The sequence below is a fragment of the Colobus angolensis genome, unplaced genomic scaffold, assembly GCF_000951035.1.
Source record: "Colobus angolensis palliatus isolate OR3802 unplaced genomic scaffold, Cang.pa_1.0 Scaffold92, whole genome shotgun sequence".
Taxonomy (NCBI): Eukaryota; Metazoa; Chordata; class Mammalia; order Primates; family Cercopithecidae; genus Colobus; species Colobus angolensis.
Window position 1 is genome coordinate 10371870 of NW_012123154.1, and position 18749 is coordinate 10390618.

At 38.8% G+C, this 18749-nt stretch overlaps 1 protein-coding gene across 1 annotated transcript in view; it reads right to left on the reverse strand.

Annotated features, from left to right (window-relative positions):
* Positions 1-4824: 4824 nt before the first annotated feature.
* UBXN2B (UBX domain protein 2B) overlaps positions 4825-18749 on the reverse strand; it is a 39921-nt gene continuing 25996 nt past the window's right edge. Inside the window, exons 6-8 of the mRNA XM_011931958.1 lie at positions 16405-16542; positions 10205-10366; positions 4825-8906 (exon numbers count right to left, since the gene is read on the reverse strand). Coding sequence (XP_011787348.1) covers positions 8744-8906; positions 10205-10366; positions 16405-16542 — 463 coding nt within the window. The 3' untranslated portion in view covers positions 4825-8743. The remainder of the gene's footprint in view (positions 8907-10204; positions 10367-16404; positions 16543-18749) is intronic.

Below are 18749 nucleotides of genomic sequence, written 5' to 3' on the forward strand. Positions count from 1 at the left end.
TAGAGAGAGCTTATATATAAAAATAAAACCTATAATAATCATACTGTAAGCAATCAGATTGCATGACAAGTGGCCAGGAAACTTTGGTTGTTTCATAGTAAAAAAAAAAAAAAAAAAAAAAAGTTACTGAACAGCTTGAGGGTTTTCTATAATGTCTTCATAGCAGTGTTCTTCCTTATCTCTAGACTTCTAGAATCACAGCAGTTACTACTATTGGAATTAAGAAAATCATAGGTATTTCATACACTGTGGGTTCTTATATGGGCATTCCTTTGGCTTTTTCTTCCCAGTTCTACCATAGGGAATTGCCAAGGACACTTCACTTAAAGCTATATAGATATTACCAACACCCAGAAATGAACCAACACCTCTTCTAAAATGCCTTTGTCCTCCCTTTAAAACCCAATAAAAACATATATATATATAATATATAGTATGTTTTTTATGTGTGTGTGTATATATAAAGTTTTTTAAGACAGGGTCTTGCTCTGTCACCCAGGAGGCAGTGCAGTGGCATGAAACTGGCTCACTGCAGACTCAGCCTCCCGAGTTCAAGCTATCCTCCCACCTCAGCCTCCTGAATAGCTGGAACTGGAGGCATGTGTCACCACACCCTGCTAATTTTTAAAAATACTTGGTAGAGACATGGTTTTGCTATGTTGTCTAGGCTGGTCTTGAACTCCTGGCCTCAAGCAATCCTCCTGCCTCGGCCTCCCAAACTGCTGGGATTACAGGCGTGAGCCCTTGTGCCCAGCCAACATACGTTTTCTATCATCAGCATCAACTTTGTTGGCACTACTCTCTCGTTTAAAAAAACATTAATGTATATATTTTCTCAAGGTCCAGAGGGTTCTATTCTTCATTCACTGATTTATTACTAATTAACTATTTACTGAGTGATTCCTATATGTAAGATATTATTCTAGGCTCTAAGGACACACAGTGGAGAGTCTGAGGGAATGGGAAAGGAGCATGTTAGTCAAACAAGTTAACAAGAAAATATCAGGTATTGCTAATGCTATGGTAAACAGTGTAAAAAGTAACTGAGAGAGAAAAGAGATGACTTTAGATTGAGGCATCAGGGAAGGCCTTTCTGAATAAATTACATTTATTAAGCTGAGGTCAGAAGGACAAACTGTGTAACAGAGTGTCATTTACCCTAAGTAACGTGCTGCCTGCAAATACAGGACTGTGTTCTTGGTAGGCCCTCAATAAGTGATAAGTCCAAGTAGTCATCTCTAAGTTATGTACTCCTGGCCAGGCACAGGGGCTCACACCTGTAATCCCAGCACTTTGGGAGGCTAAGGTGGGCGGATCACTTGAGGTCAGGAGTTGAAGACCAGCCTGGCCAACATGGTGAAAACCCGTCTCTACTAAAATACAAAAAAAATTAGAAGGGCGTGGTGGTGCATGTTTGTAATTCCAGCTACTTGGGAGGCTGAGGCAGGAGAATCGCTTGAACCCAGGAGGCCGAGGTTGCAGTGAGCAGAGATCATGCCACTGGACTCCAGCCTGAGCAACAGAATAAGACTCCATCTCAAACAAAAAAACAAAAGCAAAACAAAACCCCAAAATCATGTACTCTTTATCGCAAATGTACCACACACATGCTTAATATTAAATAATATAAAGTTAGATTAGTTTGGGTTGCCATAGAATACCAATGTACACAATATTCTAGATACTAACATCTACTCACATCACAAATACTTATAATAGGCTTTCAAGGGGGAAAAGAAAACCCTCCTAGCCTCAATATTATGTATTTTATAAGTACATGTGTAAAACATGGTATTTGCATGTTATTTTACTGTATTAATAAAAATGACCACCTCATCCCCTGGAATATTGAACCTGTTAGTTTCTAGAAAGGATGAGCATTTCTTTCTACAAGATGTCACTTCATCCTACTACCCTCTTTCTCAAAAGCCCACATACAGTCACAAAGTCCAGGCTAGGGGGAGCAGGACCTCCACTTGTATCAACTAGTTCATGCTTTCACTTTCAGGTCTACTGATGATCTGAATATCTGTAGTATTTACAGTTGCTACATTTTAATCAACATAGATGCTTATAGGAAACTAAACATTATAGCTTTTACCATTCCTGATGAAAATGATAAAATGTGTTTTTAAACAAGCCTTTCCCACAAAGATAAAACTGAAGAACAAAATAGGGCAGACGTTAAACACAGAAACTATGAGGAAAGACCTTTTATAATTAAGAATGTTCTAAAAAGTACGTTGAAAGATACACAATGTAAGAAAAACACAAACCAAAAATCAATACAAAGGCATAAAACAGAAAGGACACGTACTCATTTTAAATATTCTTCTATCTCCAAGATTAAAGTGAGAAAAGGCACTGGCTTAAATATTGACACTAATTGTGAGCAGTTTTAAACGCTATTTCCAAGCCAGTGTAAACTGAAGGCGGTAAAGGACAGTAAAGAGAATTTTGTGAGGAAAAGCCTTTAATTTCTTAGCCCTCTTTTAATGTTGCCTGATTACCACACACACCTTAATTCAATAATAATGATAAGCCATCAGAAAGCACTGTATTGGTAAGTATGTGTGAAGTCTTTAAGTCCATGCTAATAAGTTAGTTAACTGTTAACACCCTCCACAGAAAGCAAGAAGTATTGTGATACAATCAACAAAACAGTGGTTTACCAACATTCGCTTTCCCTGTAGCTTTCCTTTGAGTAGCTGCACTTGGAACTGTGCCAGTGAAGCCACATGAAATCAAACTATAGGACTCAAAGGAAATTTTTAGGTAGCCACTGCCAAGGATGATTCTGAATGTCTCTGTTTTATATAAAAACATTTATCTAAAGGAAAATGAATCATCAAGTTCAAACTTTCTAAAAGAGCATTTTCCCCTGCACAGATCCCCAGGTCATAGCTATAAATTCCTAAGAGGCAAAACTGTTAAGCTAAGTGGATTAGAGCTAGTTATTAGTTCTAGGACACACATGCTATTTTCATGGGCTATGAAACACACACACACACACACACACGGTTACACATGTGCACTAGGGTTCTTTTATAAACTGAGTTAAAAGATACTTTAATTAAAAACTTTACAGATGATTATAGAAATTATTAGCCCTCATGACAATATTGGCCACATATACATTCACGTCATTGATCAGGGACATTCTTAAGGGGCAAACACTAATAGAGGATATAGAAATAAATTATTTAGGCAGATAGTGAGGGCAAAAGAGTCCTTGATGGAACTTCCCTTCTAACAAGAAGCAGCCCTAGAAATCCTTTTTTTTTTTTTTTTTTTTTTTGAGATGGAGTTTCGCTCTTGTTGCCCAGGCTGGAATACAATGGTACAATCTCGGCTCACTGCAACCTCCGCCTCCTGGGTTCAAGTGATTCTCCTGCCTCAGCCTCCCGAGTAGCTGGGACTACAGGTGCCCGCCGCCATGCCTGGCTAGTTTTTTGTATTTTTTAGTAGAGACGGGGTTTCACCATGTTAGCCAGGATGGTCTCGATCTCCTAACCTCGTGATCTGCCCGCCTCGGCCTCCCAAAGTGCTGGGATTACAGGCGTGAGCCACCGCACCCGGCCGAAATCATTTCTTTTCTAACAAAGAGCAGCTTGAAAGATTGAGCTGCAAACATAGGTAAGGAAGCTGGAAGCTTGCATGGGAGGATGCCTGCAGCTGCACCAATAGAAAAGGGTTACCTGGGGGCCAGACAGGCTCACCATGGAAACTCCATCTTCCCTTTCTTGTTAGCACGCGTACAGTAAGAAAGAAATGGGCAACATGGAGAAGCTCAGGCGGAGAACCCACCTCCAGAATAAAAGATTGGGGTGGCGACTGCCAGAGATGTACACCCTATGCAGATTGCACACCTGTTCCTAACCGGTTGTTCGTACCCTAGGTACATCAGACACTACCTCCCCACTAGCTCATTTATAAAACCCCCTGCATTTCACTGCGGATCAGCAACCAGTTTTTCCAGGACCCCTCTTGGTAGCAGAGAGCTCTTACTTTCGCCTATTAAACTTCAGCTCTTAACCTCACTCTGTGTGTCCGCATCTTTAATCTCTGTGGCTGTGAGACAACGAACCTCGGGTGTAACCCCAGACAAGGCCGCTTCAACGTGATGCACTTTTTAACAATATACGTTGCATGAACCCCAAATACCTGAGACAGGTCTCAATTTAGGAAGTTTCTTTTGCCAAGGTTAAGGATGTGCAAGTGTGACACAGCCTCAGCAGGTCCTGATGACATGAGCCCAAGGTGGTCGGGGCACAGCTTGGTTTTAGACATTTTAGGGAGATATGAGACATCAATTAATACATGTAAGGCGAACACTGGATCAACATGGAGAGGCAGGACAACTCGAAGTGTGGGAGAGGGCTTCCAGGGCATAGGTAGATAAGAGACAAACGGTTGCATTCTTTTGAGTTTCTGATTAGCCTTTCCAAAGGAGGTAATCAGGCCCGTATCTCAGTGAGCAAAGGGATAACTGAACAGAATGAATAGGAGGCAGGTGTGCGCTAAGCAGTTCCCAGCTTGACTTTTCCCTTTAGCTGAGTGATTCTGGCGTCCCAAGATGTACCTTCCTTTCACAGTGGTGACAAGGTTTTCAGAAATTCATTGTGGCAAAAAAGAAGCAGCTGAGCCTTTTTATTTGTAGAATAAAAACAGAAACAGAAACAGGAAATTCACCAGTTCCTTCTCTGTCCCTGAAAAAGGTGCACCAAGGGAAATTAAACCACAGAAAATGTTATTCATGTTAAAACAATCTATTCAGCCACTCAAAACTACAAATCAAAGAAAATTTGAAAAATCTTTCCAATGAGTTTCAGTGAAAACACTCTTTATTAGTAAGCAGACATTTCAAACTTTCTGATTACATACATCATGCAAAATGACCTCACACATGGTTGTCTGTTGTGACATCTTTTTTGAGATGATTATAAATTTAAGATGACTGCAGTAGTAAAAATAATTCATGAAAATGACTCTCAATGAAGCAAAACACTACATAGCACACATGAAATACTGTTCATCCCTCCTGGATGTTTAATTCTCTCCTAACGTAAATCTCTATTTTGGAAGACTATTATATACAAAAATGGCAGTTGTTTTTGTATGTGCATCTATAGGCACTCAACTGATAAAAACAAGAACACTTCAAATAATTTTACAAGGTTTAGTTATTTTTCCTGTTTTGTTAATCCAAAACAGGACAATGCTCTTTGATTTACAATGTTCAATTGTTTTAAGAAATCATTTTCTTCGGAAGATGATTTTGACCCATGAAAAAGTTGTTTTACCCCTGGTAATCTTTTTGAAACGGGGCTGGCTGTTATACATTATCCAAGTTGTTTTCAATGAGTGAAAAGAGTAGAGCTTATTTAGAGAAGAATTCCTCTCAATTATGGCACTGAGAAAACATCTCTGCAGTGGTGGGCTCACCACTTTCATCCTGTGGTAGTTCTGGTAGCACTCCCAGTATGAAAACCCTAGCACAGGTAAATTCACCTCTTTGAAATAAGCAGTGACCCTGGAAAGGTGAATTCCAAATCTAGTAGCATATTCAAGTCATCTGGCAGTGAAGCAGGCATAAAAGACTTTTTTAGGTACTTGGGGTGCTGCTGTAACAAATACCTAAAAATGGAAAAGTGGCTCTGGAATTGGGCAGTAGGTAGAGGCTGGAAGAATTCTGAGAAGCATGCCAGAAAGAAGCTAAATTGCCTTAAACAGACTGTTAGTAGAAATGTGGAATGTTAATGCTAGGGTGGCCTTGAAGGAAGAAAGGAGTATAATAGACAATACCTCGATTTCCATACAGTATCTAAATCATCATGAATAGACTGTTGGTAGAAAATGAGGAATATGTTATTGGAAAACTGGAGAAAAGGGGTCATTACATAGCGGCAAAAAGCTAAGCTGAATTGTGTCCTGCAGTTACGTGTAAAGCAGAACTTTTAAGTGATGACTTCAGTATTTAGCCAAAGATATTTCCAAGCAAGCTGTGGAAGGTACAGCCTGCTGTCTTCTTGCTGATTATAGTAAAATGTGGAAGGAGGTAGATAAATTAAGGGAAGAATGTTAAATATAAAGAAACCAGGACTTGATGATTTGGGAAATTCGTGGCCTGTTCAAATGGCAAAAGCCACTAAAACTAAGAGATTTAGGTCAGTCTTCTCTAGAGAAAGTGATGAGGGTATGGCTGTATAACCTTTTGCTAATACTTCAGAAACATCAAAAGGTCTGAGTATCAGGTCACACAAAAGGCTCTTTGAAGACATTAAGAGTGTGAATCATAGATCCTCTTAGCTATTTCACAAAAAGCCAAAAATAGAGACAGGATTTTCCAGGAAAGATATGTGAGGAGCCTCCTATCTAAATGAGTGCATACCCATGACATATGTAAGAGACCCACAAGTTTGACAACGTTATAGCAGTAGAAGCACCACCATTTTTAACAGAAAGCTTTAGAGAATATAAAAGAAACTGAGAAGCTGATACACAGTTGCAAACGAGAGTGCTACCTTTTGTGAAAAAGATGACTCTGAGACAGTCACAAGCCCAGAGAACTGAGCAGTGAGCTGAAGATTACTCCCAGACCTTGAAACTTAGAGGGTGTCTGGCTGGTTTTGTAAATTGATTGGTGCTCATGGCTCCTTTATTCATCCCAATTTCTGCTTTTTGAACAGGAACGTGTATAACTGTTACTGTACGCCTGTCATGCCAGCATACTTGGGAGCAGAAAACTTGTTTTCTAGGTTCACAAGTGCACAGATGGAGAGGAATTATGCCCCAGAAATCACACCCCGATCCTCTCAAACTTAGATGGCTTTAATGTGAGATTTGAGACTTTTGAGTTGATGAGACTCAGGTAAGATTTTGGATTTAGAGTTGATGCTGTAATAATGGTTTGTGACTTTTGAGCACCTACGAGTGAGGTAAATTTGTCATAAATCTGAATCTTTAACACAGAGGTGGAGCTGGGGACGAGGGCGAACTGTAGTACTCAAGAATAATGTTCTACATAAAATGTTAATGTCCTAATCTCCAAACCTATATGTAACTTTAGATGGTAAAAGAGATTTTGCAGATGTAATTAAGGTTACTATGGATTTCAAGATGAGGAGATAAGCCTAGATTATCCAGTGGGCCTAATTTAATAATGAGTCCTGCAGAGAATCTCTCCAGGCTGGTGTCAGAGAGATGTGATAACAGAAGGGTCATAGAGATGAAACAGTGCTGGTTTTTAAGATGGAAGGAGGCCACAAGCCAAGGAATGCAGATGTCCTCTAGAAGGTGGAACGACAAGGAAATGATTCTCCTATAGAGCCTCCTAAAGGAATGCAACCCTGCCAACAAATGGATCTCAGCACCGTGAAACCCATTTGGACTCCTAACCTAAAGAATTGTTAAGATGATAAATTTGTGCTATTTGAAGCCACATTTTGTAACTTGTTATGGTGGCAATGAAAAACTAACCAGGAGTGATAACTAAGGACGAAATGGTGTCTGGGAAGAAGGAGAAGCTTCTGGCTTCAGCAGAAATGTAAACATTTATGCTGGTAATTCTTTAGATCTAGTTTGTATGACAGAATTTACATTCCTATATTTCTACACTAGTCTTGTTCTGGAGAAGACATTCTAGGTTGAGCACATAGAATAGTATTTAGTGTATACAGTGAGTTTCCTAGAAAAATGTGTTGAATGAACAAATGAATGTGATCAAGGCAAGCTCTGGGAGGAACTGTAATTACTTGATTTTAAAATGTTGTTGCTGTTTACCATATCTTCTTAAGAATTGCTGACATTTAGGCTGGGCGTGGTGGCTCATGCCTGTAATCCCAGCACTTTGGGAGGCTGAGATGTGTATATCACCTGAGGTTGGCAGTTTGAGACCAGCCTGACCAACATGGAGAAATCCTGTCTCTACTAAAAATACAAAAATTAGCCAGGCATGGTGGCGCATGCCTGTAATCCCAGCTACTCGGAAGGCTGAGGCAGGAGAATCTTTTAAACCTGGTAGGTGGAGGTTGTGGTGAGTGGAGATCATGCCATTGCACTCCAGCCTGGGCAACGAGAGCAAAACTCCACCTCAAAAAACAAAACAAAAAAAAGAATTGCTGACCTTTTATGTGTTTCTGTTTAAGTTCACAACAGTCATAATTCTGTAAAATACAAGGCAAAACTGTAGTTTCTGATACTAGTAATATATCTAAATCAGTAAGTAAAAAGGATGTGTAAAATCTTAATAGGAGAAATAATTATTGTATGATCAAACAATTTCAAAATCAAAATAGACACGTTTCAGTATATATTACAGACAAATTTTCAACGTTATTTGATCAAAAGATTTCTTAATGGCTGTTGGTTAATGCTGCATCAAGAAACTTTAGTGCAAATTTTACCAAACGCATTTATCAAAAAGGGGCTTTGTTCATTTTTTTTTTTCTGCAAACAAATGTTACATTAACACTAAGCATGTAACAAACTGATTTGCCTAGAAATCCAAAAACTATCAACATAAGCCAGTCCTTCAACTAAAAACTCAAGCATACTTATCTCAAGGTCTATTCCTAATCCAAATTTGTCTATATTCAGGTTGGAAGACAGAATAACAATAAAACCAAAATCTATCTGTAAAAATAATAAAAATAATTTGGTTGTTTTTAGTGCTGGAAGTATTGTTCTTATTAATATGGCACATCACCTATTCCCACATGCTACTGCATGGACAGGAACAATATTATTTTAGTTGCTGGAGTAACACAGTGTTAAGAATATCTGCTTCTAGCAGTGTCAGGCTTTCATCTGTTAGCTCTTTATTCGGAAATGAAGTCACAAGAATAAAGTCAAGAGCTGCAAATTCAGGACGAGACTGTACAATAAAGTTCCGGACATCCAGGATCCTGAAGAAATGAGATAAAAATAATTTGTAATATAAAAAACCATATTTTCATGTAAACTTAAAATTGAATCATAATAAAAATCACAAAATTTTAATCTTTATATAAAGGTGTAACTTTCTTTAATGTATAATATTTCAATTGAAGGATTTATCTTAGGCTTCAGTTAAAATGTAAAGTAACTTTAGTGTGTACTTAACATTTACTTTTCCTGTAAAATGGAAACAATCTTCAGGTAAGTTATGCATAAAGTAAATGTACTAATGTTATTTTAAAAGTGCAGGTCCGGCTGGGCACGATGGCTCACACCTGTAATTCCAGCACTTTGGGAGGCTGACGTGGGCAGATCACTTGAGGCCAGGAGTTCGAGACTAGCCTGGCTAACATGGTGAAAACCCTGTCTCTACTAAAACCAGAAAAAATTAGCTGGGCATGGTGGTGGCTGCCTGTAATCCCAGCTACTTAGGAGGTTAAGGTATGAGAATTGCTTGAATCTGGAAGGCGGAGTTTGTAGTGTGCTGAGATCCCACCACTGCGCTCCAGCCTGGGAGACAGAGTAAGATTCTGCCTCCCCAAAAAAAAAAAAAAAAAAAAAGTACAGGTCCTACTTTTTTCAGAGTATAAAATATGTTAGCAGCATATGACCTGAAAAAGGTAACTATGATTGGCCTGTGGCAAGGTGAGTTTAAAACTATGAAATGTGTTGTCGTAGGCCTAATTTTAAAAAATTACTCTCACATCAACCCAGTAATTCAACCGAAATCATAAATATACCTGTTAGGGTCTTACTTCAACGGACAAATCAAATGTTGATGTACAAATCAATATTAAAGAAAAATTTAACACTATCTCAAGTTCTTGAAAATAGTACAATTAAACTTGATTTGCAATATACATTTATATTATGAAGTATTTGCTATACAGAAAATCCCAATCAACATTATCACAAATTTTTAAATGAATGAAGTCCCCAAAGGTTTTACTATGTTAAATTAAATCTGATTCTACTTCATATAGTTTTAGTAACAACGTAAAACTGTAGTTCTTAATTTATTTTTGTATGATATCTGAGATCACATTAGTATTTGGATAGTTTAGAGAGACTGTTTAAATACCATATGTTTCATTTCTTATACACAGCTATTGTCCTTTTAAGAACGTTTCTTCTGTCAAAAAGTTACTTCAAAAGTAAACCTAAAGAATATCATATTCTTCATTACTCATGTCACATACAGTTTTACTTAGATAAGTAACCCAGTGTACAGAACAGCAAACAGGACACTGTTGGTAAAGAAGCTTACCTGTGTGTACTATTGAATCTTTGTATCAAACGACTCCCATCTGCCAACCTGATCTGAATTTTTGTTGTTGGCACTGAATCATCAATAAGAACAACTGCATTAAGTATTGATTTATCCTCCTCTTCTGGAGAGGAAGGTGTACTGACTATTTCAGGTGTAAGGCTAAAAAAGAAGAATCAAAGAAATTAGAACACAAATTTGAGTATGTAAAATGTGACAAACTGGAGAAGGCAGATAAACACTTAGAATATGGCTTCATTTGAGTCTCCTATACTTCTTTCAACCTCTTTCATTATGTTAAAGTTATTTTGGATCCTATGATTCTTATTTGGTTTATCTAATCTCTCTTAAAAGCTTAACTTTGTATCCTTTCCTCATTTAACTGTTTGCAATTTCATCACATTTAGCAAACCAGTTTTACTGAGAAGTATAAGCAACTCTGAGTTAGTGTCAAAGAATGACTAAGAGCACAGACAGACATGGTTTCACATCCCAGCTATGTCAATTGTGTGAAGTTGAGTAAGTACATCAATCATTTTGAATCCCAGTTCTATCATTTATAAAATGAGGGAATAATACTATGTTATGAAGGTATATTATACCAGTAAGTCCTTAATATTGTGCCTAGAACACAGTGTTTCAACAGGTGCCAGCTATTGTGTACATATGATCAGCACTAAATTCACTTAATTTAAACTTAGCTAATATTACTTAAACACATCTGATTCAAGCACTGCTTTGCGAAACAGAAATAACTTCTAAGTACTAGTGAGGAATAAAATGTTACTACACAACAATAAATTCATAATGAAGCCTGACAGAACATCTTACCATTTGAACTTGGTTACTAGTGACCCTAGCATTGCTGTCTTAGCCCTTCTAACATGAGCAGGATGATCAGCCAGTATATATCGAAAGTGAATGTCAAAAATAGAGGAGTGCTCTTTTGGTTAAATAATTAAAAGAAATTTAGCCCAATTTTCTCAGTCATCTTAAGGGATTTTTGATAACCTTCAAGTTTTTTCTTTTGAACACTGAGATTTAGATGGTTTCCTATAAATTATTTTCTTCTGGAAGAAAGACACACATGTATCTACATGTTACTCGTACAAAAGTTCTATGAGCATTTGGGCTTTAGTCCAATCTAAATCATCATGACTCTTACTCCCATTCAAAAAGTTTCTCTTTCAAGAGTACACAGTAAAGTGGTAAAATTACCTGGTACTAACTGCTGACACTTTCTTTAGCTATTTCCTGAGGCTAATTTTAGAACTGATTTGAGGATACATAAAAATATACAAAAGGTTAAAATAATGACTTACAATTAATGATCAGATATTAAGGAATTTCTTTTTAATTTGGAATTGAGGGCCAACAGTCCAGTGTCCCTTACACGAGGAGGATGAAAATACAAGAGAAAAGACACGAGACACTGAATGCAAAGGACCTCTTTACCTCTGCCTCACTGATAACCGGGTATACACATTATCATCGTCACTACCACCATTACCACATCTGCCACATACATTATTTCATTTACATCAGCCTGGAAAGCAGTGTTAACAGCATGGTTCCCAGAGCTGGATTACCTGGTTTCAGTACCAACTCTGCACTTATTCTGTGACACCAGGCAAGTCACTTACCCTTATTGTGCCTGAGAGACAACAGCAGCAGTGTCGTAAAGATGAAATTAATGAGGACACATAAGGACTTCAAATGGTGCTTTTATATAGTTGGCACTACTAAAAGTTGGCTATTAGCATTATAATTATCCTAACAACAACTCTGGGGAGAAAAAAAGTTACCCCCAATATTCCTATTGGTAAGTGAGAGAGTTGAGGTTTATCTTGGGCTCTTTCCACATGTCAAGTTGCCTCCCTGTTGTTTTTGTAATCTACTGCTTTCTGTTTAAGGCAGATTCTGACCAGGTATGCTTTTTCTCAAAACAGAAAATACAGGATGGGGAAGCTAGGTAAGAAAATGTGTGTACGTCACAATGAAACTATTGCATACGGAATAATAACATTTGAGAACTGCAATGGATGGACTTTCAACATAATTTAGGCCAACCATATCATTTTATCCAAAAGAAACTGAGTTACAGAGAGACTAAAAGACATGCTCAGAACCACACAGATAGATAGCTGGACAAGCTGGTAGTGTGGTATTAAAAAACCAGCCTAAAAAGTAATGTTAATTTATTTTACTTTATTTTTATTTTTCTGAGATGCAGTGTTGCTCTGTTGCCCAGGCTGGAGTGCAGTTGTGTGATTTCAGCTCACTGCAACCTCTGCCTCCTGAGTTCCAAATGATTCTTCTGCCTCAGCCTTCCAAGTAGCTGGGATTACAGGTGCCTGTCACCACATGTGGCTAATTTTTTTTTTTTTGTATTTTTAGTAGAGATGGGGTTTTGCCATGTTGGCCAGGCTGGTCTTGAATTCCTGATCTCAAGTCATCTGCCCGCCTCGGCATCCCAAAGTGCTGGGATTATGGGTGTGAGCCACTGTGCCCAGGCAAGTTATGTTAATTCTAATATTTAGCTGTCAAAATCACATCTGTTTGCTATTTAAACCTTTCTCTGTATCATTCAATTGATCAAGCCATAGTAAAACTTTTACATTAAAAAGAAAATTTTTTAAGAAAGAAAAGAGAAATTAATTGGTACAACAAGGTTTCCAGGCAAATGGCAGGAAAGGATGTAGGTTGTAATTCCCTCAGACAGGAGGAGAAACACCCTCTTCTTCAAACTTATGGAGGGAGAGGAGAATGGAAATGATCATTAATAAGCTTGAAAGTTGGAGGGGAACACCATAAGAATGTGAATTCCTGTCAGGTTCTATTTTCTCAATGAAGCTGGAAGCAAAGAGATTTGCTGAGAGTGAGCGGCAGGGGTCAAGGAGGGGGTTTAGGAAAGCAGCTCAGGCCTGTGAGACTGGCGAGGTACAGCACTGCCTGCTCAGCACAGCTGAGACTGTCCCCAGAGGTACTGAGCCGCACGGGCTGACAACCCAGTCAGGCTTCAGTCAGGCCACAGCTGTTGAAGCGCTGGGATAGGAAAGGCTTTGAAGTTTTAGAGAAGAGAGCCCTCAGCGTCTAGGGCCCCAGATGAAGACAAATCCCAGGTGAGTGAGAGTGTTAAGCAAAATCTTTTGAAGAGAACAGTAGGACAAACAGGCAGTGACTGTTCTGCAGAAAGATCTGCTTCAAATCATGATTTTTATCATTATACACGCCAGCTCAAAAGCCTACCAAGAATGCCTACTTACTAGTCCTTCCCTATTAAAAATGACTCCGTGATTTTGTAGGTCTTTTACTTGTTAGGCACTACTCTAGCTCACCAAGCTAACTTTTATTCAATAATACAGTCTGTCCTACCATTGCAAATTTGCAGTTTTACATCTATGGTTTGCCTTCTTCTATTATGTGAGGGTACTATGTAATATTTTTATGGCATTTTGGTTTGCACCATAATTGTATATCACATAAAAAGATCTAGTTTCCATCTATGTAACATTCTGTGTGTAATCAGACTGCCATCTATGGAAGACAATAGATTATTTTCATTTCTGTTTTACTTGCTTCTTTTTATTTCCTGCTCAGTAAATAATTGTCTTGAACTCTTGAGAACCAAGCCCTTTTAGAAAGTTACTTTCTAAATGAAGGTTAACTATTGAACTTTTAATATATTTCTTAATGTAAATCTTTAATATAAAATGTTCTATGTAATTCTTCACTTTAGAATATATTTGCTTATTCGACATTTGGGTTTGTGTACACATAGGCTCACATCATCATGCTATCTCCTTCTATTAGAAGCTGAAAATTCTAAAGATTACATCTCTCAGACTCTCTGGCAGCTAGGATTTCATGATTCTACCCTTCCACCAAGCAAACAAACATATACTTGTTTGGTGGAAGTAAGCACTGCAAAGTGGAAAGTCTGTAGCTCTTCTGGTTACTAAGGTGATGGAAGCATTTATTTCTTCTATGATGGAATGTTCTAGTATCTAGTCCCTAGTTTCATAGGCACGGAGCACCTGACTGGGGGACATAGGTATTTTCTCTGGAACACTCTTCTATGGTGTTTGTTTCTCCTGGCTAAGGAAAGCTTGGTTTGCTTGTCTCTTCCAGATATTCTATAAACTACACAAGATCCTGTAAGAAATCTATTACTACTGGCAAGTAGATTCTGTTTTCTGTAATCAAAATCTTGATCAATATGGCTAGTAAATCAACATGGCATTATTACCACTGATCTCTGTCACTTTCTTCCATCAGTTTCTCCTTTCTTTTCTGTTATTTTCTCTATTTGCTTTATAAGGAAAATGACTGGCCTTTGTGAGATACTATCATCAGATAATATCCTTATTTTCATGAGTTTAATAATCACTGGCTCTTCTCAGTTGCCTTCCCTTTATGCTACCTTCTTCAATTCCAAGTCTAGATTAACTGTAGGTCTACCAACAAGGATGTGCAGTCTAACATTAATTCTTAGTCATACATTTAAATAACAGAGAAGGAATATGTATATAGCAAAGAGATGACTAGGCATTTTATCCACATTCTAATTAAAAATCATAATCTCAATAAATATCAAATAAAAATGGGAAGTGCTAGAAAATTTAAAAAAAAAATATATATATGTTGATCACAACAAGAGGAGTAAAAACATAGTATTATACAATTCGAGAGAAGCCTGGCCAGGCACAGTGGCTCATGCCTGTAACCCAGGCACTTTGGCAGGCCAAAGCAGAAGAACAGCTTGAGGCCAGGAATTCAAGACCAGCCTCGGCAAACTGTAAGACACGTGTCTCTACAAAATCTAAAAATGAAAAAAAATTAGCTGGGCTCAGCAGTGCCTATAGTCCCAGCTAGTCAGGAGAGTGGGGTAGGAAGCTTGCTTGAGCCCAGGAGGTCAAGTCTGCAGTGAACTATGACTGCACCACTGTACACCAGTCTGGGCAACAGAGCAAGACCCTATCTCAAAAAAAAAAAAAAAAAAAACATGACATGTGTTGGCAGGAAAGAGAGACGAGGGAGAAAATTTCCAAGTAAACCTGTGAATGAAAATTGAAGAGTTTGTGTCCTAAGAAAAACAGGTCAACATAAATTCCTGTATTTCCTTTATGTCCCCAGCACCAGTCTCTATCAGGAGAAGAGAACACAGAAAGGGAGACTAGAGATAGCAAAGTATAAAGAAGCAATATTGAATTCTTTCCTATCTTGAAATATGAGGAGAGAATAGACAACCAGTGTGCATCAGGCAACTGAACGGGGCTTGGAAGGGAAAGAATCACATGAAGAGAAGCAAAGGATGCACCAAAGCATACACCGGAAACATCGCCAATGCGGCAATTCCACATTACCTGCAACAATATGTGGACAAGTAGAGGGTAACTTTTACCAACATATTCTACAATTTCTAAGATTACATTAAGCCATGGCTACTATAAAGGAAACCACTCACACATTCTGCCATGTGCGTTGGTTTTTAAATTGTGCTCTTCAGTCCTAAGGTTCTTTGGAAATGTCTCAGACACAATGCCTTCCTTCACCAACAATTAGAGGAGCTCAGATTTTACATATTGGGCTTCCATGACTTGAAAAAAGAGTTTGGCTGTTTAAAAACTATTGAAAATCACAAAGCTAAGCACATTGCCCCTGCTGCAAGAGCTTGGTCACTACTCATGGCAGACATGCATGCTTAAGTTGTGATGTAAGGTATCCACCATTTTATCTCATCAACAACCCTTTACAATTCTCTCCTTTGAAACCAGGTAATCTGAAAGAGGCATATTAATATAGTGGTGAAAAACACAAACTCTGGAGTCAGGGTGCCTGGGTTTGAATCCCACAAGCTAGTCATTTCTTAGCTCAATAATCTTGGGCAAATTACTGCATCTACAAAATGAAGTAATAACATCAAAGAGTTGTAAAGATTAACTGAGATAACACATGTATAGGGCTTAGAGGGCCAGGAACATGGTAACCGTAATCTAAGTATTAATATTAATTATAGTATTAATATCACAATTAATATCATAATGATATAATGGTATAATAATACTATTAACAGATTTATATATCTAATGTGCATGGTTCATATTTTTGTTTTTACTTCATAGGTCATTTTGCTTTTCTTATTCTCAAAGAAAAATTCATGTTCAACAAAGGTATTTTTCTCATTTAGGATTTTTTACCTTCCAAGTTTTTGCCCTTCTCCACTAAAAGCCTTGAACCTCAATCTAGGTTTTATGTATTCTTGATCTTGATGATCCTCCATATCCAAATTCACTTGGCCACCATGAACAAGGCGTTGAAGCTCCAGGGGAATCTCTCTTTTAAAAAGGGGGAAAAAAAGTTATCATTAAGTTTTTCAAGAATTAAACTACACTGTTGAGATTACTGTAATTATTTCATGAGCTACACTGGAAAACAGAATTTTTTGCTTAAATTATAACACAAAAATTTCCATGATGACTGATTAGTCCTTGTAGATCTTTTTAAAGGTCACTTCACATTACTCCTTACTGGTTCTCAACACAGGGATGCTTTAGTTGTCATAATTATTTTGGAGAGCTTCTGGCATTTAGAAAGTTAAATTTTAAGACAGCAATTTACAGGTAAATCAGCACCAGAAAATTCCTATGAGGATAAAAAGGTAATGTGGATATTTATTAATAAACTCCTTGGAGAAAGTTCTGAAAATTGATACGGGTGTTTTTGCTTGTTGGGTGTATTAGTCCATTTGCATTGCTATAAGGAAATACCCGAGGCTGGGTAATTTATAAAGCAAAGAGGTTTACTTTGGCTCATGGTTCTACAGGCTGTAAAAGAAAACATGGTACCAGAATCTGCTTCTTGTGAGACCTCAGGAAACTTACAATCACAGTGGAAGGCAAAAAACTTACAATCACAGCACATCACACGGCAAGAGCAGAAGCAAGAGAGAGATGGAGGTTCCTGGCTATTAACCAGCTCTTGAGTGAACTACCGGGGTGGGAACTCATTACCACAGGGATGGCAGCAAGCCATTCATGAGGGATCTGCCTTCATGATCCAAAATCTCCCACCAGCCCCACCTCAAGAGTGGAGGTCACACTTCAACATGAGATTTGGAGGGTACAAAACATCCAAACCATATCATTACACCACTGGTCCCCCAAATTTCATGTCCTTCTCACATCACAAAATACAACCATCCCTTCTCAATAGTCCCCCAAAGTCTTAACTCGTTCCAGCATTAACTCCAAAGTCCAAAATCTCATCTGAGATTCAAGCCATGTTCTTTCTACCCACAATCCTGTAAGATAAAAAATAAACTATTTACTTCTAAGATAGAATGGTGGTATAGGCATTGGGTAAACATTCCCACGCCAAAAGAGAGATCTGCCAAAAGAGAGAGGCAACAGGCCCCACACAAGTCTGAAATCTGGCAAGGCAGACATTAAATCTTAAAGCTCCAAAATAATCCTTGACTCCATGTGCCACATACAGGGCATATTGGTGCAAGAGGTGGGTTTCCAAGGCTTTGGGCAGCTCTGGCCCTGTGGCTTCTCTCATGGGTTGGAGGTGAGTACCTGTGGCTTTTCCAGGCTCAGGTTGATGGTGGCTCCACCATTCTTGGGTCTGGAAAGTGGCACCTCCCTTCCAACAGTTCCACTAGGCAGTGTGCCACTGGGGACTCTGGGGGCTAAAACCTCACATTTCCCTTTGGCATGGACCTCTGAAATCTAGGTGCAGCCTCCCATGCCTCTTTCACTTGTGCATTCTGTGCGCCTGTAGGCTTAACCCCATGTGGAAGCCACCAAGGCTTACAGTAGTGGCTTGTGCCCTTCAGAGTGAATGGAGGCCCAAGCTATACCTGGGGCTTTTGGAGCTACAGCTGGAGCTGCAGCAGCTGGGATGCCGGGAACAGTGTCCAGAGGCTGCACAGGGCAGCTGGGCCCTGGGTTTGGCCTCCCAAACCACACTTTTCTCCTAGGATCCTGGGCCTGTGATGGGGGATGGGGGGCTGCCTTAAAGGTCTCTGAAACGCCTTCAAGGCTTTCTTCCCATCATCTTGGTTAGTAGCACTAAGCTAGGCTCTCTTCTATTCATTTATCTCTCTGATAGAGAGATAAATCTCTCTATCAAGTGGTTGCTCCACAGCCTGCTTGTATTCTTCTCCTGAAAACACTTTTTCTTTCTCTACTACATAGCCAGGGTGAGAATTTTCCAAACTTCAACTGGCTCTACTTTTCTTTTAAATATGAGTTCCAACTTTAAGCCATTTATTTGCTCCTATGTCTGACCACAGGTTGTTAGAAGCTGCCAAAAAGCCTCCTGAATGTTCTGCTGCTTAGAAATTTCTTCCACCAGGGCCGGGCATGGTGGCTCACGCCTGTAATCCCAGCACTTTGGGAGGCCAAGGTGGGTGGATCACAAGGTCAGGAGTTCAAGATCAGCCTGGCCAAGATGGTGAAACCCATCTCTACTAAATACAAAAATGAGCCAGGTGTGGTGGCGAGCACCTGTAATTCCAGCTACTTGGGAGGCTGAGGCA